Consider the following 25,698-nt stretch of genomic DNA (forward strand, 5'->3'; position numbering starts at 1 on the left):
CACAAATGCAAATGCCTGAATGATGAGAAATTTCCCTCTTTAACTATAAGAAAACTGGTGACATTAGCTCAACAGCGAGTTAAGTAGATATTGCACATCTTTGTCTATTTCGAGTGATATAGGAGAAAATGAGGCCTCACTTCCATCACACTACACATGCACTGTTGCTGAGCCAGTGGGCAACAGTCTGCGTCTATTTCCTGTGTTCAGAAAAAGCAGTCAAAGCTAAAAATACGCAACCTGGCACCATCACGGAGTCGGATGAGGATGTCGAGTTCTTATCTCTTTCCACACACATACAGCAAACGTGCACACAAACGCAAACATGTTTCCCAACACACGATCAAACGCTAACACAACCGACTTCAATGCAGTGTGGTGAGACTGAGCTGCTAAAGGGTTATATTTAACAAATCAAATGTGGGAAGAAAACAAAAGAAGAGTGCCATAAAGGGAAAGTTTATGGAGAATTACACATTTATTCCCCAAATATACAGACTACACCTTCTCACCAATGCTTTTACATGACATTTCCAGTTAAATCACAGGATAAAAATAAAAAACATTTTACAGGAATGACACGCACAAAGATCCATCTCTTGCCTATAAGAAATGAGCAAGTGCTGATAATAAAAAAATGAAAAAAGCCAAATATCTGCCAATATATTGGTCGACCACAAATGGGAACCGAAGTAATTTGGCAGAATAATAATAATAATAATAATTCATAACATTTATATAGCGTTTTTCTCGACACAAAGCGCTTTATATAGAAGGGGGGAATCTCCTCAACCACTCTGAAAACAGCAGCAATGTAACAAAGCTTAGAATTTTTTTATTATTATTGTCCATTAATGCAACTATTTTGCCTTACCACTCAATATACTTACCCGACACCCACTACAAGAATGTTTTAATTTAATTAAAATTGATATAATTTTTATCTATATTTCTCTAAATCTGCACAAAGTTTAACCAAATCTGAAATCTTGAGCTGCAGGTCTCAGTCAATGAGAATAACTTATCTTTTTTTTTACAGCACAGTGGCATCTCTGTGCAAAACATTCACAGAAGGTACTGCAGTTTGTATTTTCACACAAAGAGAGAACAGGAAGTGAGAAAAACTACCGGCTGGCATAACACATCCTGCTCTCATGAAAGCCAGAGCTTCGAGAAGGTGAGACTGATATTAGATGTCAAAGAATTAATTTCTCTCCCACAATTATTCTCACTGTTGCACTTGTTCCCTTTCAGCAAATCTCACTCGCTTTTTCTATGCCATTCACTCGTTCCCTAGAGCGCCGTCTGACCTCTTTCTGCTGCACAGCTCTGATATGAGTGGCACATTTTCCATAACAGGGACAGAGCTCAGCGCAGATCCAGGACAATGTCATGAGAACTGCTCTTCTGACAGCACACACTCCAGCGGTGGGTGAAATTATGCCTTCATCTTCTCTTGCCCACACCACAGTTCCTCAAACTTCCTTTAAACTTGATCCGATTAATAATAAATAGTGAAAATTAAAAATTTAACTGCTGAACTGAACTGAGAGAAATCCCCACTCTAATATAAGTGAAACGGTTGGAACCTGCTTTCCTGAACCCGAATAACCCTGAATAAGCGCAGAACTGGTAGCACGAGCGGCTTCCTGTGAAGCTGTGATCAGGTGGCACGCTCTAATTACGCACTGTTGCATCTTTGAGACGACGCCTCTTAGTCATGGCTGTTGAGTTGGCCTGTAGCTCTAGACTACAGAACAACCGTGCGCTGAAATCAGGTTTAATTATGCCCAGAGGTTCGACACAGGGTAACCTTACATTAAACGCTGTGAGGCTTTAGAAACGGGTTGGCTTCATCACCTGTCTGAGACGGCCCTTGTGTGCACGGAAAACATCAGTTATCAAGGTGTTCTTTAGCAGTTTGACAACCCCACGTCTTTCCATGGTTAAATCCCACATTAAAACTGCCAAGACATAGGCTCGGTTCCAAAACCTTGCAAGCTGACAACCTAGATCACATATTAAATCAAGTATGCAGTCTTTTAAAACACTGTTTTTAGTTACAATATAAGGCAGCAACGTAGGCATTCTTCATAAAAGAGGCAAACCCAGAATGCATAGAAACTATGTAGAGGCAGCTCTCTAGGTTTTGGAGCACAAATATCGTTCTCAATGATCTTAATCATTCTTATCAGTTTGTGAGGGTCTAAAACCCCAAGAGGACAAAAATGGCATCTATGCCTAATAATGGCATTAATGGCAGCCAGCATTGACGTCCTCTCAAAGGAAGAGAAGCAGCAGTTGAGAGGGAGAAAGAGGTTCTTGTATCTCACTTCCCTTCCCCAGATTGTTAACTGAACTCAATGAACTGCCCTGACCCATGTCTATTAATGAAATAAGACAAATCATCACACAGAGCAAAACAAACTTTGAAAACTTGTACATTATAAAAATACTACAAAAAATAAATATTAAAAATATACCACATACATTTTATATTGCATCTTTTAATCACATAATTTTATATCTTAAGAGCAAAATCGTTAATGATAATCAGCATAAGTGGTCCATTTTAAAATAAACTATAATAATGCATAGGCCTACTTCTGTATAAATCTGTATAGATCATTTATGTAGATTTGTAGCTTAGGGCAGAGGTGCCCAAACTTTTTACTATGAGGGGCTGTTGGCTGAAAGTAAATGTTGCACTATATTAGTTTTTAAAATCTGATTCACTTATATTTTCTACAATCATAAAACAAAAGTCAAATAAGTTAGAAATGAAGATATGCTTCCATGCCATGTTTCCCCCTCCCCATTTCTCACCCTTTAGTGATACGACATGACAAATTAAAGGTCATCACGGGCCAACTCCGGTTTGGGTATCTCTGTGTTAGGGGTTTTCCTTCCCACTGTTGCCTTTGATTTCTTTGATTATTTTTTATAATAAAAAAATAAATGAAGTGCAAACTTGAGTATTTAAAAACTGCTATACAAAAAAATTACACCAATCAATGCACATACTAATATTCCACTACCATATTCCCACATGGATATATTATTTCACGTAGATGTACACTACATATACTGACATTTCACAGGACATGTCAATACAGGCTACAGTCAGCAATTGGAGCTCTCTGTAGTAAACCTAGTTTAATCAGACTATAATGTTACTGCACACAGAGTGCGCAAAATATTATAGTGTGAAAGTCTTTTGAGCTTGTGGGTGTGTGTCTAAGTGTGAAAAATAGAGGAGAGACTGCGAGTTATGTGTGAGAGAGCAAGAAAGATAGAGAGCGTGTGTGAGAAAGAGAGGAAAAATAGGGCAGAGCATGAAAGGAAAACGCTGCATACCTCTCAGCGTTGGCGGTAGCTCTCTGGGGGAAAGCGGATCCTGGTACAACTATTAAGCCTCCCTATACTTACCCGACACACACTCAATAAAAAATGAGCCCCATTTCTTTGTGTTATTCAAAGTTAACCCAGTAAGAGAGGGATGAATACAAATGGAATCAAGGCCTCATCATTACCAACACCATTATGGTAATGGGACAGTGCTGCTGGGCACAGAGAGATAGAGACACTGGAGAAAAATGAAGGAGCGTGCAGGATAAAAAGCACACACTCATGTGAGACTACGATGTAGGTCACTTTGCACCAGAGTGCCGGTGAGTCACAGGCCTGGATCAGTAGCTCAGTCGCGTGACTCATCCCTTTAAGCTCTGCCTCTTCTCTGCTATTGGTCAATGAGAACGTGACAGGCTGCCTTTTCCCCCCAATAGTCACATATTTTAGTTGGGGAACTGATGAAATAGGCCTAGTTTACTCATACCTCTTGTGCTGGTATCCAGTCTCACATATTTTTATACATGTAACAGAAGATAGAAATGTGCTTTACATATATAAGATATACTACTGTTAACATAGCCCACTTCATACATGAACACAAAAAGATGGATTTACACAGGCCCAGACTTTCTACAAACAGGGTTTATATATATATATATATATATATATATATATATATATATATATATATATATATATATACACACACACCGGTAAATTATATGGGTGACAGTGCACAGAGACAATGTTTAACTGCAAAAGCCTCAAACTTTATCGGTCGACGAGGAGCAGCACTGAAGGTCTGAGTAATTCAGAAAAGTCACTAGCCCAGCACAAACAGATTGACATTGCTGGATGGTCAATTTCCATTTCGCAACACAGTCATGACTTAAGCTGCAAAAGTGAGAAACCTAGATGGATAACATTTTTTTTTTTTAAAAGGTAGTGAGCAGCTCCCAGGCACTAGACTACAAGCAAAGATCTCATGCTCTGATTCATGAGTCATTGTTTACACAGCACACAATAGGTCATGGGAACAGCATTTGCCCACAAACCAGTACTGTTGTTCAAGTAATAAAGTCTTCTCTAATCTTCACAATAAAATGTCTTTCATTGAGCGCCCTGAATGCTCAGAGTAATTCAAACTTCTCTCATCTCAAACACATGCTCTCTTGTGTGGATTTCAGTCAGCTGGTGAATGGACTGAATCACAGGGACTTTTACAGTCCATTTACGTTTGGAGTCAAAATAAAGTCATATGCGTTTGTTCTGTCAAAAAAGATGCTGACTGGAAAATAATAGGCAGAATATGATCACTTTAAATTGACATTTGACTAATTTGATTTTTTTTTTTACTTTTAACAATTTTTTTATATTTTATAGTTCAGTTTAGTTCTCTTACAACCACGTCAGTCCCATCTGCACTTTTTTGGAATTGCACTCACGCTTATTTGCCCTGTATATTAAATCAGGCCCTTAAGAGTTCACACCCAAAAAAAGCCAACATATTTTATAAGATAAGTTATTGACAATTGCGCAACAGGTATGATTCAGTTTACGACACTTCTCATTAATTTAAACGGTAGGCTATTCGTGGCATGATTCTGAACGAAAGTCAATGCCGTCAATGCTGTAATGTGACATCAAGGCACACGTGATCCAAGTTAGCCATTACGCTTTCTCCAATGGTAGAGCACAATCTCCTAATAATAAGACCATCTCTGTTTGATCAGGTTTGTGCCAAACACTGCAAGGCAGTGGCACTTCAGGTCAGGATTTGAGAAACCCAGTTGCCTGACTTTCTTCTCTGGAACACAAAAGATGATATTTTGAAGCATGTTGGTAACAGTTTTAATGCCCATTGACTTCTATCATAAAAACAAAAACATCACAAACAACATTTCTTAACATATATTTCATGTTTCACAGAAGAAAGTAAAACTTACAGGATTTGAACGACATAAGGTTGAGTAAATTAATAATTTTTTCGCTTTACGGTGAACTATACTTTTAACATTAGATTGATAAATGCTGTAAAAAATGTTGTTAAATGTTTGTTTGATACCTAATGCACTAACTAATGTTCACTTCTACATATATTGACAGTTAATTTACTACTAATGTCCATGCATTAATATATAATATAATCACTTATAAATTAACTGTATATATTAAAATTATTATCAATTAGAAGGCTGCACGATTAATCGCAATTAACACAAAATCGCGCTTAAACCAATTTGGATTGCGATTATTTTGCATGCACAGCTTATCAGTGACGTAGGGCGCAGCTCCATCTGAAAGCACTGCGAGTTTGAGTCGCTTATAACGTGCTACGTGCATTTGAAACATCTTTCCAAAACATAAGCATTTATGAACCTCTTGTCCAACAAAAGACAACATTTCTTAAATCAATCTTTAAATCAATATTAAATTCCAATCTTCTGTTTATTCAGCTACAGCTATAGTATGATGCCTATAGGGATTTCCTGGAATGACGTGTGTCGTCTACTTCTGCGGCGGGGCAAATTTGGCGTCTTAAATGGGTCAATAACGTGACGGGTCAACAAAGATATGATATCCAAAGTATGTAAGGTATTACAACTTGACCTCTTCTATTGAATACAAAATGTTTTAATTATATTTTACTACATATAAAAGGTATTTGAAAGATTTTGAAGTGTCAAAAGGTCATTCGGTTTAACCGTCCGAAGGCCAATACAGCCATTTCATTTGTGATTAAAATATCTTAAAATGTAATAAATGTATATATTTTTGATTCTGGCATGATTTTAGAACATTATATATCAACATAGTGCAAATTGGTATTAAAATTATGTGTAGAAGTCATTGCTTTGTTATGAGAAAGAATGTCCGGAAAAATAAATTTCATTGATGTAATTCGGAGTAACCAATATAAAGGCACCATTTTGGATAAAGTCATGCGGCCAATATCATGTGACAGGATGTGACATGGGGACCACACGGTCGTGAAGTAAAGTAACTCACTCATAACTATTTGAAAAATTCATGTTTTCACTTGCTTATACGCATGTCCCGAAATATCAGGTCATTCGATAAAACCGCTATAAAACAAGGAAAATGTTGTTATATTTAAAAAAACTTATAAAATGTCTGATTGTCTTTTTGCTAGCTAGCCAGGTAACTGGCTATCTAGCTAGATATCAGCCTGTTGGCAATGTTTGAAAATATTGTTGTAATATTAGAATATAATAGAATAATATTGTTTTAATAACTAAAGGAACTACAATAATACAAATATAAAGCAGATTAGGGTTTTTTCCCTACATTTACCCTTTTCTCATTTCCCTGTGCAAAGTTTTACTTGAATATGTAGGAGGGTTTAGAGTAGTACAATAAAATGATTACATTTATGAGATCAGTGATGATTTTTTAAAAATATTTCTTGCATGGTACACACACTATATACTATCTCAACATCAATGTCTAATCAGGTTTGTTTATGAACAATTATCTGCAAATTAATAATTTTAAATATATTCATGGTTAAACCGAATTACTTTTTTGGTTACAAATTTTGTCAGTCCTGTAAAAAAAAAAAATGACAAAAGCAGTGTTAATTGATTGTACAAACCACAATCTTATTGTTAACACCTAGGTAAACTAAAGAATGGTTTCAAAATTAGTTTCTTTACACTTTTAAAAACCTTATTCGTCAATGACTCAAATACACATTCCCCTGGTTTCACAGACAACGCTTAAGCTAGTCCCAGACTAAAATGCAGGTTTGAGCTGTTTTATCTGAAAGCAACTTCCACTAACAGATCTTAAAATATGTCAGTTCCATTCTTTTTGCCTCAAGATGCACACCAGTAATGTATTTTTCTACGGCATGTTTATAAAAGCTACTTAAATGTCCTAATTGATCTAAGGCCTAATCCTGGCTTAATCTAAACCCTGTCTGTGAAACCGGGCCATAGTGTAGGTAACTATAAAATTGACTATTCTTCTCACACTTCTCTGATCACTTTAAGTGTTGTAAATCTCAGATACAATTCTCTGAACTGCGGTGCTGTATGGTGCCCGTTATAAATCAACTAACATGAATCATGATCATTATAAAGGTTTCTTTACTGACAAAACACTCACATTTAAAACATGTGAGTTTTTTACACAAAATATAAAACATTATGCAAGTTTACTGCAACAACAGAGCCGCAAACTTCACATACTTTCAAAAATCCAGCATTGAGTTGATCCTGATGAGCACTCATTGTCACAGTGGTAAACGTTCTCCTTCCACAAGGGGTTTCGCGTCACGGCATTTATGGTGATGCATTCTAAAATAACGCTCACCTTGTGCAGGACATGCAATAAATTAGGCGAGGTGTCGCATTTGGCAAGAAAAGGCAAAAAATGTGAAAAGAATTGTAGCAGAATTGTAGTTTGCAGCATACCAAGAATACAGACTACTTTGCTGTTATTAGAACTGTAACTGTTATTTAGTGTTAAATTATTGTAGTTGGGTTAGATGGCTTAGGTTTTATTGTGAATTTGTTATGTAAATTTGTTGCGTTTCGTATTTAGACTACTTATATCACCTTAATTTTATATATTAAATTAAGATTTTTTTAAATACATTTTTTCAATAATAAAGCCGTTCCTTAAATGTCATTTACCGTCGTTTTGAGGCTCTTTTTTTTTTTTTTTTTAAGGATCAGTTCAGAAACCGTTTAGGTAAAGGTACAGTTTTAAAAGTATCGATTTGTCACCGGTATCAAAAAAAAAAAACTTCATCGCAGCCTTTTCCAAATCACAAGCAGTTTCATTTTGATGAATCGTGCAGCCCTAGTTAGAACAGGTCGAAATAAATCAATAAATCACAGTCTGCAGTCACATTCCAGTCAAATGTGTATAGCAGTCATTACTGTAGCTATAATTTTAATTGCAGCTGTATAAGCGATTATGGAATCCTATAAATTATTTGTTGCATAGAATTTTTTTGGCAAAAACAACATGTCTTTTTGTGGTAGGGAAAGTATAAATATTGGCAGGGAAAATACAAATTTGTACTACAATCCCACTTGGGCCAACAGGTAAAAAGATAAAAAATAAATCACTACTGCACCCTGGATTGGTATTTATTTCCAAAATAGTGACATCATAAAATGTATAAAAGTAGCATTCGAAATTGCATGGATTTAATGTCCCGTTTAAGATGGATTTGACAAAAATAGCAGAGATGGGTATTTAACATCCATCGCCCCATATAATCATTCATTTTGACAGTACAGATGTAACACATAATCAGTGACAGCCTCACTCCTATAAATACAGCAGCGAATGGCTGATTTGAGGTCCAGCGTTGCTAGCGAGCCCACGGTGGAGTGTAACAGAGAAGCAGTGTCTTTTCATCACGGCAGCTGAACTCAGCAGGGTGAAGCGTGAACGCTTGTCAGGGCTCTTTGTGGTCAAAACCAAGAGGTAGCAATTTTCCAATTAAGCCACATTTTATGGGTTCCTTGGACAGCAGAGGGAAAAGGAAAGCCCTGAAAACAAACAAATAAGTGTGGTGCAGCACGTGGAGACAAGATTAGCATTTCCCAAAGAGCCTTATTACAGTTACGTCTCAAGACACGGGACTGTCTTCTTAAACCAGGCAAATAAAATACAAAAGGCAGGCAAAGAGGGAAGGGATTTAATTAGATCAAGGTCAGTAATGAGATTAGCTTTTCGCTAAAATCTTCATGGGCGGAGTTACGTGCGTAATGTACAGGAATCAGGATCTTGAATTAGGGGAGGGCGATACGGCCGAAAAAATAATATCTCTGTATTTTTGGGTTAAATGGCGATATACACCATTATATTTGGATAAAGAAAAGCTGTAATTTAAAAAAAAAAAAATAATAATAATGTATTTCACATCCAGCCGAATGATATCCTACAAACAATGTTGATATTGAAGGATATGGAAACATATATAGTGAATGTAATGTAGGCTATGCAATATATTATGTGCAAAAAGGTGGTCAAAATCACATTAGGCTACATTCTAACATTAATCTAAAAACTAAAATAATGCTTTTGTTTTTAAATTGACTAAAAGGCAAAAAATAATAATAATAATATTAGCCTGCATTTGATTACCCCATAATAATGGTCACTTTCATAAAAATATACTTGTAGGTTTAAAATTCCACATATGGCACATTTGTCTCCAACAACAGATATTTTAGCAATATGTATATTTTAGTCAGAATTATTGCACTACTATTCTATTGTGCTCCATCTGTTTGGCACGCTCATTCACGGAAACTTGAATTGTAGCGGAGATTCATTTGCAGAAGCTCGTCCTCTCCTGACAGTGAAATGGACATATTTGGTTGACTTTCTAACATTTACAGATGGAGAATATACCTGTGAAATGCAAGTTAAACACTGAGGAAGGCACCACATCTCAAACGCATTAAACAGCGCAAGTACCGGTATTTATCGGTCAGTCAGCAAGTCTCTGTCAGAGCATTTGACAGGGCAAGCTGCTTTAAACATGTTAAGATGATATTAAAGGACTTCAAAATAACTGGTAAGATATAGTTGTCATTTTTAGGACAAATTGTACTGTTCTTTCACTGCAGCAGCTCACACTGCGCACTCGGCTATTTTTCAGATGTGCTCGTATCAAACTACTGTATCGATAAAAACGGTATTGCCATATCGTTTAAAAAAAATATATCGATATATCGTACAAACTCGATATACCACCCAGTCCTATCTTGAAGGCTTACAGTTTGTCTCCAAATAGCTTGTTTAGTTGGCCCTCCATATACCGATCCAGTTACGTCCCACTGCACCCTGCACATCTCAACCAACCCCGAACTGGGCTGTCACACGAGCCCCAATGCCCAGAGAATGGTTTATACGATGACAGGCGTGCTCAGCATATTGTGGACATACAAAAGGGCCTAGTGAAGGGGGCCGGCTCAGTCATAGCTGAGGGAACCCCTGATCTGCCACTAATAGCCGCTGACCTACATTCATCTGCAACAGCCCATGCCTCAGTGAATGCGTAGAGAGGGACTACACATAAAAGAGGGGCTGTGAGACTGTTAGCACTAGTTAAGTACTTTTCTTACACTGCCTATAAAGCCAACAGCCTCTTAAACCCCAGCAAGGCCTGAGAATGTCTACGTCAGAGAGTGAGAGAATAAACTATGGACGGAGAAAAAACGAAAGATGGATAAAAGCAACAAGCTTTATTTAAAGTATTTTAATAGCTCCAGTAACCAAAGAAAGCTGCTCACCTTGGTGGTTTGCTGCTTCTAGGGCAGGGGTAAGCAACTTATGGCACGCGTGCCAACACTGGCACGCTGAGGGTTAGGCCTAATCGCTGACACGCAAGCAAAAGTGAGAGAGACTTATGCATTTTATTCCGATAAAGTACCTCGTAGTCATACATGCATACAGATCTACATTTTGAGGAAATCGTTCATCATAGTAACACAGCTTGTTATATTAAGGTAGGAGTTACACATACTATTAAAGTGTTAGAATTAGAGCGTGCAGGTCTGACAAACCATTGGTGCGATCACTGCACATCACGTGCACATTACTGACTGACAGCTTATGCTGCGTTCACACCAAACGCGAAATAGAGCGTCAAAATTCCAAAAAGTCCAAAGCGAAATTGACGTGAAGCTAAACGCCTCATTGGCGCCACAGGACCTCTAGACGCGCCTTTAAATTGACTTAACATTGAAATCACTCGCGCCAGACGCTCCATTTGCATTCCAGATAAAACTGGACAGATTGCATCTGTTTGTTGAAGCCACAAATGTAAATTTTACTCCTAAAATGGTAAAAACGAAACATGCAAGAGCGTTTTATAGCGGCTCCCGGTACCCAAATATGACAGAGCTACCTCTTCAGCAAGCCGACGCGCTTTGATTTTGATCTTGCTTTCTTTGACGTGAACGCTGTTAAATTTGCATATAGTGCAGGAATTAAAGATTAGATATATATTCGTTTCGCAGAGACAGTTACGTTGCCCAGTGTAAATGGAACAGTTTTAACAAAACGGATAGCTAGCCTATCTGATCATTTAAAACGCATGAATGACCAGGCGTAAACAGACCAATTGGAAATCTGTTATTTAAAGTGTAATTTAAAACTGAAAACAATCAACCTAAAGGATTTTGACAAGAGTAAAACATTTTTTTTTTTTTTTTTCAGAAATAGGCCTATATAAAGTTCTGCACTATTTCTATGTTAGCCATTATGAATATTTAAAATTTGTATGTGTATTTAATACATATTGGGGTGGGGTTATGGCACAGTGATAAACTCAGAAACTTAAAAATGGCACTTCATGACAAAAAGGTTACCGACCCCTGTTCTAGGGATACACGATTTTGGTAAAGGTCAATGGTTTTGCAAAACAACTTTATCTTGCTGGACTATATTGCTGTAACTTAATCATGTTACTTTCTACCGGGTGTCTGTTAGATCACAACAACACTGGAGTAGAGAGCACTATAATTGTTCTTCACGTGCACAGTAACTGAAATTTAAAACTGTTTAAAGATAAGGCTCAAATTATTTCATAGATCGATACTGTATAATACACTACGCATCAATATGTCTTTCTGTTTGTGCTTTGGGCTTTTCAATGCGGACTCGAAGCGCTGTGACTCCATGTTGCTTCAAGCGGTATGTGCATAAGCGCTTTCTGCCGCACTGTATTGGAGCTTTTCATATTATAATACTTTTGCGCAATGAAAGATTAATAGCCTTTCTTGTTCGGTCCTATCTATCATATGTTGCTGCCTCATTAAACAGCTGCGCTATACATTTAAAACATGTCTTCATTTTATAGTTACTTGTTTTTCATGAATGCATTTTACAACAATACAAATAGCAATGTGTAACGTTTTACCAGATTTAGTGCTACGCTCATGGTCTCATTTGTTCCCCACTAAATGTTTTTTTTTCTAGAGTAACTTTTACTTTTATCCACTAATCTAGTTTATAATAGCATTTTTGTCATGGATGGATTACGATCATATATTTCTTTGATTTGTTGTTTTTCTTTATAATGAAGTTGTCTAGATTTAGTTCATAGCGATCTCATACATCTCTGTTATCCCTTTACCATTCTACAGATAAAGCATTGTGGAAAATTCACGCATCTACCCCGTAGTGATAAAATAAAATTCGGTATCAAATTTATAGGCAGGACAAGTAGTTTGTTTAGGCTTGGTTTGTAGGGAATTACAAACCTGCACACATATATTCAAATGCACATAACTATAGAATTAACTCTTGATTCTCACAGGTTCGCGTTTAAAGTCTGTTTAGAGAGAACGGTGTCGTCTTAGCAGCCCCTAATTTAATAACAAATTATCATTTCGATGAAAGTGAATCAATCAAAACTAACTTTAGCTGGAAAATAACATTATTCAAGAACCGCTATAAAGCCAAAACAATCTGTTACCTTAAATTATACGTTTATCACAGTAAAGCAGCTTTGAAACAATCAACATTGTTAAAAGCGCTATATAAATGAAGATGACTTGACATTATCAATGAAGCTGACTGCACAATAAAACTTTCATAATATCTACACTTTGTTTGTTATAATCAGAGGATTTGCCAGCATGCAGAATTCAGCACTGAACAAAAAGTCAGTTTTGAGCGGTGAGGGGATTCTATCTTAAATGCTTCTGATTGGCCATTGCGTTCAAGAAATCAACTCATATGTCTGTGATTGGCTACATCGCTCAACGCTGCAAACATGTTACAAATATAAACTCTGGCCTGTAAATCGTTTCTATTTTGTTTTAGTTGTTCTTGTTGCTTTTCTGCAACAGATGAATAACAATGTTAGTTTTTATTTGTTTTATTCATAGATATTTATATTAACCGGTAATCGTTTTATTCTCCCGCAGCCCGCACACACAGAGTGAGTGCATTACCGCCCAGGCTCGGGCAGAGAACCTAAGCTCTAAACAGGACAGAGTAACACGGCGGATATCGCTCATATAAATTTTTTTGTGTTGCTTAAGTGCTACAGGAAACCCTGCGTTACGTTAACATGCCGGACACCTATTCAGCCTGTTGTTCTGTGTGCTATTGTGTAGTTGAATAACTTGCCTTTCCAGATTAAATGTCTGTTCTTGGTCTTGGATTTTGTGAAATAAATTTCTAAAAAAAATCCGACTTATAGTCCAGTGTGACTTATATGTTTTTTCCCTCTTCATGACGCATTTTTTGACTGATGCGACTAATACTACGGAGCGACTTATAGTCCGGAAAATACGGTAGTGCTTGACAAAAAAAACTGTAATATTTCCAATGTTGGAAAACAGTTATCAGAACAATTTCTATACTTTTTAGTTAAGGATGTTAAGTGAAGCAATTTCTCGTAGGTTTTTTCTTTTGTTTTATATAACGAGGTGGTGCACTAGGAGGTGCTCTAGGCATATACGTTTTCCTTGATTGGTCTTCCCTGAAGAGTTACACGTTGTTGTTGAAACCGAAAGTAAAAAAGTGACGCACATTCGTTGTTTCACCCTGTAATGAGTTCCGTGTCTTTATTAAAATCAACACAATGATTTCTCGCTCATCCACCCACGACCCACTCGCTATTAATTGTATTATTATTTTTTTATTACTTTGACCGCCCAAGCAGCGTATTATACGTGGAAAGGATTTTGTGTTCAAAATCAGGGCCCTTAAAGCTCATCACAAGTTGGTCACGTGTAAAAGAACAGTGCCAAACTTCACGCTAAAACATTTGATTAAAAATCGAAGACTTTGCGATTTGATAATTGCACAAAGACATCGTAATTTTGTTTTTATTTTGATTAATAGTGCAGCCCTAGCTGCTTCGTCCATGAAGAATGGCTACAGTTCGCCGTGACATTGCAAACTAAAGCTCTTGTACCGGGAGATAATGAAAGAGCGAGATAAAGCCAAGAGGGCAGGGAAGCAAAGCAGCAGGTAAAGGCAATCAAACTAGGTCAGATGTCAGACGCTGTGGAAGTAGGATTAGAGAGTTGCTTAGTTGTCAAGGATCCATTTACAGTGTCTTTATTGCCATTCGACCCTACAAACGGCCCTTCATCTTGTCAAATACAACTCAGAAGAGTATAAAACGCTAGATGTGCATCGGTAAGTACCGCACCCAACTCTCTGGTCCTTTTCTGGTGACGGCTGTTTTAATTAGTGTTAAAGAATGAATACTAAGAGGTGGCTTAATCACTTCTTGACATTTTTGTCTTTTATTTTATTAAAGCTACGAGCCAAAGGCCATCAGACACCAGGAGTTATTTCTCCCATCAGTAAGATGTAGATAATCACAGGACGAGTAGAGCAGTCGTTCCCACAACTCTATTAACTGTACGCGCCTCATTAAGCCACTATATTCATTTGCGGCACCCTACAGAATTCATTCTGATAATTAACAATCTAGCAAGTGAAGAAAAAGCAAGCTCCGCAGGACAAAGCGGTCCATTTCGCATCCTCGCTGGAGGAATATTTCAGCCACGACTATGTTTAATACTCTTCTGACTCTTTGAGATCTCACCAGGGGGAAAAAATGAGATTAAAGAATGAAGCTACGCATAAAAAGCCATTATTTCATGTCGCCGTCATGTAAAGAATTTGAGACGTGATCCATAAAACAAAATTCCAAGGCATTAATCATGCTGTTATGTGAAACTAAGCAAAAAGTGAAAGGCCATCTGGGACGTTCAGGACTAGACACACACAAAAAAATCGGCTGGACATTACAGACATGCTAATTTCGTTTCCTTTAACCTTCCCCAGCCCAATGGTCCCTGTGAGGCACTACCCAACCCCTTTCTCAACGGGCCCCTTGCCAGAGCAGGTTTTTAGCCCCCAGGCCTCCCTTATTTTTATTGCCTGTGTTTATAGCTCGTCTTGGTTTCTCTTTCTGCCCTCTTTTGCTTGACATTTTACGGCGTGCAATATAAAAGACGCCCTTCATCCCCCTCTGTCTGAGTTTTTAAGTCCCTCGTCCACAAATTCTTTTTTCTCTGCGCCGAAATCCAGCCCTCAGGAATTCACTTGATGTCACTGGCCATCAGGAAACACTACAATGGGTCAAGCACAGTCTTTTGAAACAGATCATGCACAGCTGGACGACATTCATCTCCTACAACTTGAAAAAAGAAAAGAAAAGAAAGACTTTCTTATCTCACTTATTTCCACACATATATTATCAACTGCTGCTGTGAGATACGCAATACTGCTCAAATTGAGTTTCCGAACTCGTTTTGGACTGATGCTGGTGTGTTTGGAAGTAAAACAGATGTGGTCATCCATCTGAAATCAATATAATCGCCCAAGTCAAAGAGCATCTGAAGCACGGGCAGCATGGCTTATGCAGCTTTAGCCTCAGCCCAAAATCTGTCAATATGTTTGGGCACGGCGCCCTTCAAATCCGCCTTAGCGCTACATAAATAGAGCGGCCCACTCCAGCACTGCTTCCTTAAACTGCGCCGAGTCTACAAAAAGAGAGCAAGAAAGAAACCACAAGAAGAGTGGACTTCCAAACATTCAGAGTACTGATTTAAACCAAAAACATGCAAATCAAAAAACTTGTTAACGTTGCCCTCAGTAACCTTCTCATGTGCAGGTTTGCTCTCAGACTCTACTGCTATAAAGAAATGCAGCATAACCTGATAGCACATGACTAAGAGATCTAATGTATGAAAAGCGCTTGTGGTTTACAGCACATGGCGGCACTTTAAAGCAAGCAACAGCCATTACAGCTGGAGGGCTGCACATCTGATTTGGAAGGGCGCCATGTGTTGCAAAATCCTGCCCTATGGCCTTGTGCAGGTACAAACCTCACTGTTCTCCCCTCCATGATTAAAGAGCAGCTCTGCTAATGTTCAGCCTTTGGGTAAAAATCGTCTCTCTGATCTGAAACTTCAAGACAACAGATGGGTGATGTTTAGAGTGCTGTATACCCAACATACACATTTGACTATTAACCGGTCATGGGTCATTCTTTGGTACTAAACTAATACAGATCACATTTATGATACATTACATCGTCATTAATGATACATTTACCACTTCATCACAGAGAATAAATCTTGAAATGGAGTGAAACTAAGAGATGAAGGATCCAGATTATTCAGATCAAATCTTATTCCAATATATTGGGCATCTCTAAACTATAACATGCACAAATCAATGTTACATGACTATCGGGCTTTGAAGCACTATGCTTCCATTCGGGTCCTCTTCCAGTTATTGTTTTAGGCACTTGAAAACAAATTCATGCATTTTAACTGTGCTATCCAGAGTCCAGGCCACAACCATTCATGGTACACCACCAGCTGGTCACATTTGCGCATGCCTTAGCCTCCCCCCCCGGTCCACATGGCACATAGGGGTGTGCGAGTTGCTTCTCTGCCTGGATGTGTGCTGCCAGAGTGCCAGCAGGCCTAGTATCTATTGCAATTCCTGCTCTGTATTTAAGGCTAAAAGAAATAAACACTCGGTCAGCCAGCCAAAACCACAGCAACACAAGCGCCGCTCTTGCCAACAAGGGCCACTGGCAAAATGCAAACTAGCAGCTCTCCCGGTCTGTGCTCAGCAGCAGGCCTGCCACGCTGTCTGGAGTTCAGGCAAACCCCAGTCCTTAGAAAGCCTCGGTTAACCGACGGACCAGGGCAGTTACTCTTTTCCTCTCAAACTCCTCTAATTCGCCCCTCATTCTGCAGGAATTCCTTTTTTCCACTCTCCATCCCCTCCCAGCTGCAACCGGGCCGGGCAATTGCTCCCACCGGCACAGCACTGTTCATGGGAAACAATAAAACGCCACATGCGTTTCCTTAGTTAGGGCTTCCACACCGCAGCTCCATGTGAGGCTCATCAAGCCACTTATAAAAAAAAAAACATGAATGAATGCTTTACTGGCTGGCATTGACATTTTTATGCAAATTATGGATGCCCCGATACGCCAATAATTATTTTCATGTTATAGCCTAACTGAAATTAAAAACTTTTGTTTAAAACAAACTAAATAAAAGTAACAGACTAATATAACAGACTTAAGACTAATCAAACATTTTAAGTGCTACAGGTGAATTTAGCCGTCACAACATTATAAAGTACAGTATGCAAGTACAGTATAAAATGGATATTAATTTCAATTTAGATCTTGCAGAGGTAATCTGAATGTAAAAAAAATAACAAAGAGCAAACAAGCATCATCAACCGATACCAATGAAAAAACAACCACCACCACAACTGATTTAAATTATATAATGATATGATTACAAAATATCATGCATCCCTAATGCGAATTTTGGAATATAGGGGTAAAAAAGTGCTGGATGGACACAAAGCATCTCAGATTGGTATAACAATGTGCCTTTCCTTGAATTAAGTAATTTGTCGCAATTATTTGCAAGCAATGTTTATCGGAGTGTTTTGGTTAATGTATCACTTTTAGTAAAAGAGCCACAGTGGTTTGCCCAGTGGCATAGAACTTCCATTTATATTTTGTATCAATATCCCCAGAAGTGACAATTTTGTTATTTTAACCATGTGATGAAAACGCTAGCTATTATTGCAATATTTTGATTGTCAAATTTACAATTTGGACAGAAACATGGCTAATGTGATGCACATGCTCTTCAACAACATGTTCACGAGACATCAAGCTCTCCACTAAAACAAAAGAGATACATTGGAATGTCACGAGGACGCTTGTGAATAGAAAGTTAACAGTCTTTTAGTGGGGGAGGAACAGCAGAGAGATCCGACCGCCTGCTTTCATTCTGCTTGGTCCCAGGCAGCCTTCAGAATGATGGAAAGCTTTTCAAACACACCGTGATGGATGCCTCCCTGAGACACGGAGCGCCAGAGCCTCTCACTGCGCCGAGGTACCAAGGCCTAGAGGTCAGGGAGGTGGAGGGCTTAATCCGCTCCTGATGGCCGTGAAGGTGCTCATGTTTGGAGGCCACTAAGAACCAAATCACACGGCACGCTTCAGAAGAAAGCAAGATAATACAAGTACCAAAAAAAAAACGCAACTACAGCACATTTCACTTGAAGTGTCACTTCTAAAACCTTCTATTACGCAAAGTCTCATGACTTTGACTAAGCAAGACTAAGATTGTGGTCATCAAAAATGCTACTGTCTGACTTTAATTATTCTAAGGATTATCATCTGAAAGAGCAATGGAATTCATTGCACTTCAGTCAATCGCTCTCAAGAGTCTTTATAGCTCTTTGTGATTTACTCTGCAAAGTGGAAACTTTGATGGGTTAAACAAGAAAGCACATTGTCAATCCTATGTGCCACCTCTGAAAGTCACTGCTGCAGAAATCTGGAGTACTAGAAAACATCATCTAGGATTTAAAAAAGCACAACCCACAATGAGGTCTGCAGGGGGAAAAGGAGAACATTTGACAGTATTCCATCCTAGCATGCCCCTTATATACAAAAAATAAATAAAAATTGAGTTGTTCACAGGATCTAGGACGCCACTGATCATTCGTATGACTTCATTTAGATCTTGTCACCTCTGAGGTTGAGCTGCACATGGACGCACCACGAGTCTTCTTGCTCTACGTGCCCTTTTCAAGAACCATAAATACTTTGGCTGCTAGGACTGTTCTCCATAAGAAAAGGATGCTGAGCTGCAGAACAAATCATCCCTCAAACAGGCTTACACAAGATTAGCACTGTTGACATGCCCCAACAATCACTGGAGACCATGTTTCCAGACAGACTCTGGTCCCCTGAAATGTCACGCTCCTGTTGCAAACACATACCATACGCTGTGAGAAGACATCACAGATTTCTTGCGGCCTTGTACAAGCTGTGATATTACATGCATTCCCTATTCCTTTTAGGACATTTTTTCCCATTATGCTCTCAACATTTAACAGAAATATTATATAGAACAGCCAATCGCCTATTCAATAAGACTTTAAACTAAAAATATAACATCTAAAATCAGATTAAATTCCAAGTATTCTGCCTGGTAAGAACCAACGAAAAAGAATAAGATCATCAGGTACTTAATCCTTTTAAATACAGTGGCTGGGAAAAACCACCTAATCTTATCATACCTTTCATTTCGCAAATACAAATTATTCTTTCCATTTTAAGAATGTCAAGCTTTATAAAAAATAATAATAACAAAAACCAGTAGGAAAATAAGCAGACAGTAACTGATGGTATTCATGTAGCTTTGATTCAAATGTAGCTTCATAGCTGCTGCTGATGCTTCTGAGATCGTGCTCCCAGCTTACACCCAAAATTAAAAGCCTTCTACTACTGAAGAAGTTAAATGTTATGCAAACTACTGCAGCCAGACAAAAAACATTTTTTTTACAAAACTGAAACAGGTTAAGGTTTCAAAAAATAAACTGACACAATGACAATGTAGTGAGTAGTGATCACTGGAAGAAACTGCCTCAAATGACCTTTGACCCTCCCACGTCTAAGGAATTTGAACCCACGTTTAACTTGATTAGTTTGTAACTCATTCATTACAAGACATCTACTGGAAATTCGGTGCCTGGTCTGAGATACAGGTCATGCTGTGAACACGATGACAACCCATAAATGTAACATTGCATAGTCACAGTGCTTTTACTATCATTTCATGGCAGTACTAGCTGGAAATAAATAGTCAAATTGGTTCCTGGTTCTACCATAACAGGCACTACAATAGGTTATATTTAAGTGTATTAGCAGCTGTCTAGGTAGTCAGCTCACTAGATTTGGCCTACATGTATACATGCTGGAAAATACCCACATTCATCAGCTGACGTGTAGTTGCTGCCCCTGTAAGAGCCCCAGTGACCCCCACCCCAAACATTCAGCAGTCGATGGAGGAACTCCGAATGAAATTGTCCGCATAATGTTAGATCAGAGACTGTTAAGGATAAAGAAAACAAAAGGCCACCTACAGTGATTCGAGCCGCTCCAGTGCGGGGTCCTGTATCCGCGGGACACTCCCGACACGAGGCCTTTATCCTGGATCAAACAGCCTCGGTTCTGGTGGTAGTAATCCATGCTTAAAAACGGGTTCGGACTAGGGGTCAGTCCAACAACGTCCACACTCTCGTACATCGTGAAACGCAAGCAAATATTCTCCAAAAGTGAACGTTTCCTTCCTTATTAAACTCGCAGCAAAAGACTCGAAACGTTATATTGGGAAATGTTGGGTTAATATATATATAACGTTACACACACAAAATAATCCCCTTATCAAAACAATAAAATGGGAGCGTCTCTACGATAAAACGCTATTTCGTACCATAGCCTACATAAAACTTGAAGAGAAACGGTGCTCTTTTCAGTGTTTATGTAAGTCAGTTCAGCAGAAGCTCGCGCTGTCCACGGGGAATGAACTACATTCTTCAGATTTTTAAATCCTGTTCCAGTTGTTACAACAGCGTGCTGTTGAAACTGTGGCTCGGTATGAGACCCAATGATCGATGTGAAATTGCTACATGAGTAGAAGCAGGATCCCGCGCGCAGTCCGTGGAAACGGTCGAAAACTGGAGCGATTGTTTTTAAAAGCTCACAAACCCCACTCCGTCACAAACGTTTCGTTTTCTAAATGATATACGTTAACAGACCGACGTCTTGACGCATATTTTCTGTAAACAAGCAGCCGTCCGCATCGATGAGAGAGCGGCTCCGTCTCGTGAATAATCCCGTTAGAGAGCTGCTGGTCAGACACGGGAAGAACTTGCTCCAGTGTTTCCAGACCCTGCAAAGACGCGAACTCAAAGTAATGTCTTTAGCATCTTGTGTCGAAGCCCTCGCATACTTCTGGGAAATTTCTCCCTGAAAAACAAAAGCGCTCTTCGACAGGGTAACTCTAGTCTTCACGCACTTTCCAGGCTATCCCACACAGCAATTCTTGACGAGTGTCAGCAGCTGCGCATAAGCTCCGCCTCAATAAACCCCCACTCTGACTGTACCGCTCTCTCATTGGCTGCCGATAAACCTAATCTCAGTCTTATCAATGTGCCATCAATAAACGAGGACCTGTCGCCATAACAAGCTGAACTATAAAGTTTTTACAAGCACAGGTTTACATTTATTCGACTGCCTTTTTCTTAAAGAAAAAAGTAGACATTACTACAACTGGATTTTAGAACTTTTGAATAAAACATTAATTCTTATAAGTATGTTTGTTACATTATACAATTATTTTATCCTTTTTAGAGAAGTTTTCATACAGACACAAAATGTTCAACTTATGGACAAACAGATAATAGGCCTACATCATCTAATAACTTGTATGACTTTTGCATGAATTGAAATAGTATGCATCCCTTAATCTTATTTTAGTAAATTGGTTTATGTTTATTATTTGTGCCATTTAAAGAAAGTAGACAGACTCTCAAAATATAGAGATGAGGAAAAAATCTGCTTATCATGGTGACATCTTGCTCATGGTTTAATGGTAAAAAACCAATAATGGCCATTATGAATGTATAATAAATAAACATGCTGATCTCAATATTTATTTACCAGTCTATTAAATCCGTTGAAATGTAGCATTATAATTAGCAGAACTTGTATTTAATAATAATAGGCATATGCACTGATCACCTTCCAGTTAACCTGTACTCTGTAAAAACAGACACTCACTGACCCCATGACTGCTTTATCAATACAAACTGAGGTAAACAACACATTGCAACACTATCTAGTTTCCCACCACAAAATCCATAGACGCTGTCTGGAGAGCAGTGCTCATAACAAGGCAATGAACACTCGGGCTCCAGCCCTACAGCATCCGTCAGCTCAACGCACCAAGGTTGCTGCCATCCGCTGATGGCTCCATCCATCAGTGAAACGACGTATTAGCCTCCCCTTATTTTCCGGCTTCAGCCCTCGCATTTTTGTCCTTGACACGTAAGAGGTACTGTATTGATTTTTCACCATCTAAAATATTAGCCTGCACACAAAAGGCCGCTCATTCAATAAATACACGTTTATTAATGGGCAGTCCTTTTAATCCAACCAGACCCATATAAATCTGGCTATAAAACGGTCAAGGGGGGAAGTGACTGGCTATAAGTAAGACTGCTTTACATTTGTGGCAGTTTAAATGTTTCACACAAGACATAACACATCCACATAGGCTACAGGTCAAGTGACTGTAACACCATATAAACAGTAAATACTGTTAAGGCAAAGTCACATTTACTATTGTTCAGTGAGTTTTCGCTGGCAGAATGGTCATTTCAATAGGAATTCACACAACTGGGAATTTTGCGTGAGGGCGAAAGATTTACCCATGTAGATTTAGCATCGGGTTCAGTTGGTCATGCGAATTCACCACATTGACCAACAGAAAGCTGCTTGGTTTCAAAGATACCTCTGTGTGATCGGTGCTTCATACATCGCTATATTGTCAATACAGACCATGGCCATTTTTTGCCCGCAAATTTCCACTAATATGACCGTACCTTTAAACAAAGGTATTTACACATTTATTACTAAATATTACATTATCAAGATTGTACAGCATTGAATGTACTACTATATGATGTGTTTAATTGATTTAAATTGTACACCAATATAAGACATCTGATTGTGTAAACAGAATTGTGTGACATTTCAAAAGAAAAGAAGTCACAACTTTGATTCTTCTAAACAGAGTGAGTGTAATAAACAAAGAGAGTGTAATAAGCTGCATATGTCACCAATGGAGGCAAATGACCTGAGATTCGCAATACCTTGAGACCGCAGGAGTCGAGAAGGGCAGTATATCAGGGGAGGAGGGGGTTGTATGGCGGCTGCTAGGAATTCAAAGACTTTATGGGGCTTTAGGAGGAAATGCATGAGCAAACCTGCTGGCAACTTGAAAGTGTGAGGCTATTTATTACCCTCAATCCACCTCCCCCACTTCACTTCCTCTAAATACGCATAAAAAAAGCTTCTTCATTTTCTATTAAGCTTGACTTCTTATCAATGGTGCATGATATATGCTGGTAGGAGCGGATGCCTGCCTCAAGAGAACATATAGCACAATGTCAATGCAGTTAGACTGAGTTTGGGAGGTGTTAGCATACTGATAGAATATAGTCTTAAATTCTTATTATTATTCCGTCAGTCACATGACCCAGTTTGTCCCAGAATGCCTGGCCCTGATGAACAGATGGGTGTCTGCATTGACTCACAATGCCTTTAATCTGTCTGATAGGGAGGGGCTATCATTCAATACTGCTACAATGAGCGCCTGTGCTGACTCATTATATAGTAAGCACAGTATGGATGTGCCACATGCTATTAACACCAACAAAGGTCAAGAGATGATACCATTCAACATTCTCAACAGTGACAGCTTCTGAACTCCAGCTGTATAAAAATGCATATAAAGTGCAACAAAGTGAACCATTTTCCTATAAAATGCAATCACATAGGCAGTGCGCTTAATCTGAGTGACATAACCTTGATCGCAATCTCCGGACATGCACACTATTAACTCTTCTTTGAACCTTGCTGAAGCAATTTCCTGCAACCGAGTTGGAGAGGGTTATTCCTTATATAGCCATTAATAATCAAACGGCGTAGCTCTTTGTAAATTATGGTCCTATATAAATGCATTGAGAGGTTTTATGCTGTTACTATTTGCCAGCTGATGCTTACATCTGTGGTAAAACACATGGTGGAGATTAGCTACCGTGAACCGCTCTGCCAGATGTGTAATGTTAGCGGGTGAAGGCTACTGACTGGTCCGCAGGGCCGCTGATGATCCTGATTGCTTGAGCAGTCCCGTCTCATTACTCTTGGCTCAAGGTCAAGGATTAAGTGATGAGAATAGATCCAGCCTCTTACTATCCTTATGGTGAGTTGTTTGTTGTGAATGTGGGTTTATGTACTTGAGGGTGAGTATGTGGGACATTTACATTGTCATTATAGATTTACAGACATTAGAAATTTTAAACACAATCCAATCCTTTCATCATTTTTTTGTCAGATTTAAAAGTGATAATTCAAAATAAAATTCACGTTATTTCAACTGTATGCCTTTTTTCTTCTTCTGTGGAACACAAAAGACGACATTTTGAAAAATGTCTCAGTGATGTTTTATCCATACAATGAGAGTCAAGGTATAAAAGCCCATTTCCACCACATAAGAAAATAAAATAATGGGAATTAGGCGTCTAACGATTCCGTACATCACGATACTGATCTCACGATACAATATTATTGCGATATCCAAAGACACACGGTAAAAGGTTAACAAAAAAATGACTGTTTAATAAGCTTGGACTTGGTGCTGGTAACCCAATGCACCGGACAATGGTGACACCAGAATAAAAATATTCATGATTCTGAAGCTGAAAATATAGAATTATTTTAGACGAATATGCTTGCACTTTGTCACTGACTAGATATATTTAAAATAATGTAGGCCACTTTTTACTGATAACATAAGACATTTGGCATTATCAGGACCCACAAATATTCCCCCATTGAATTATTATACATTATATTCAACATTATATATAGCATATAGTTTAATGTAGTGCTGACACACTAAAACTCTGTAAACTTTCATTTTGGGTTAACTATATATAATACAGATTGTCACTATCCACGATACATGTTGCATTTTTGTATTGCGGTATATAATGTGACACGATATGTTGATACATACACCCCTATTGGGTATATCATAATTATGACACAAAGTAATATACAAACTTAATTGAAATGATGAGATACTATGACATAACTATGAGATAGTTACAATTATGATACTGTCATAATAATAAGAGAGATAAATGTGAAATTATGAGATTAAAATGTCAAAATTATGACATACAATGTCTGTTTTACTTTTCATGTCATAATTTTGACCTTTAGTCTAATTTTGTTCTACTCATCTCATAATTATGACTTAGTATCTCAGTTTAATATTGTCATAATTATGATTTACCAAATATATAAAAAAATCTTATGTGGCATAAATAAGCTTCCATACAAAATGTGTTTATTGATGTTTTGGACCCATTGGCTTTGCTTATGTTTTGTATATGAACAAAAACAGTTGAAATGAATTGTCATTTTTGGGCGAACTATCCCTTTAATGCATCTCTATTTTCTAAACAAATGTGATATATTATTCGGACATCTGCTTAGATTAAAGTGCGGCATGAGTGATCAAGTCGAATTCACCTGTCCCCTGCTATGCATCATAACACCCTATTGACCTACTGACCCCTACTGACTCAAACAACAGATGAACAGCTCACTGACACATATGGCTATTTGTATTGGGTCATTTGAGTATGTTCAGGGAAGATATGAGTATGATTTGTCTAAAAATTATTTGT

General features: G+C 38.2%; 1 protein-coding gene across 1 annotated transcript in view; it reads right to left on the minus strand.

Moving 5' to 3' along the window:
- The window catches only part of rarab (retinoic acid receptor, alpha b), a 39,397-nt gene extending 18,060 nt beyond the window's left edge, over positions 1–21,337 (minus strand). The window contains exon 1 of the mRNA XM_079618255.1: positions 20,299–21,337. Within this exon, the coding sequence (XP_079474381.1) occupies positions 20,299–20,461 (163 nt within the window). The 5' untranslated portion in view covers positions 20,462–21,337. The remainder of the gene's footprint in view (positions 1–20,298) is intronic.
- Between the last annotated feature and the right edge of the window lie 4,361 nt (positions 21,338–25,698).

This window comes from Phoxinus phoxinus (assembly GCF_949152265.1).
Source record: "Phoxinus phoxinus genome assembly, chromosome: 1".
Lineage (NCBI taxonomy): Eukaryota > Metazoa > Chordata > Actinopteri > Cypriniformes > Leuciscidae > Phoxinus > Phoxinus phoxinus.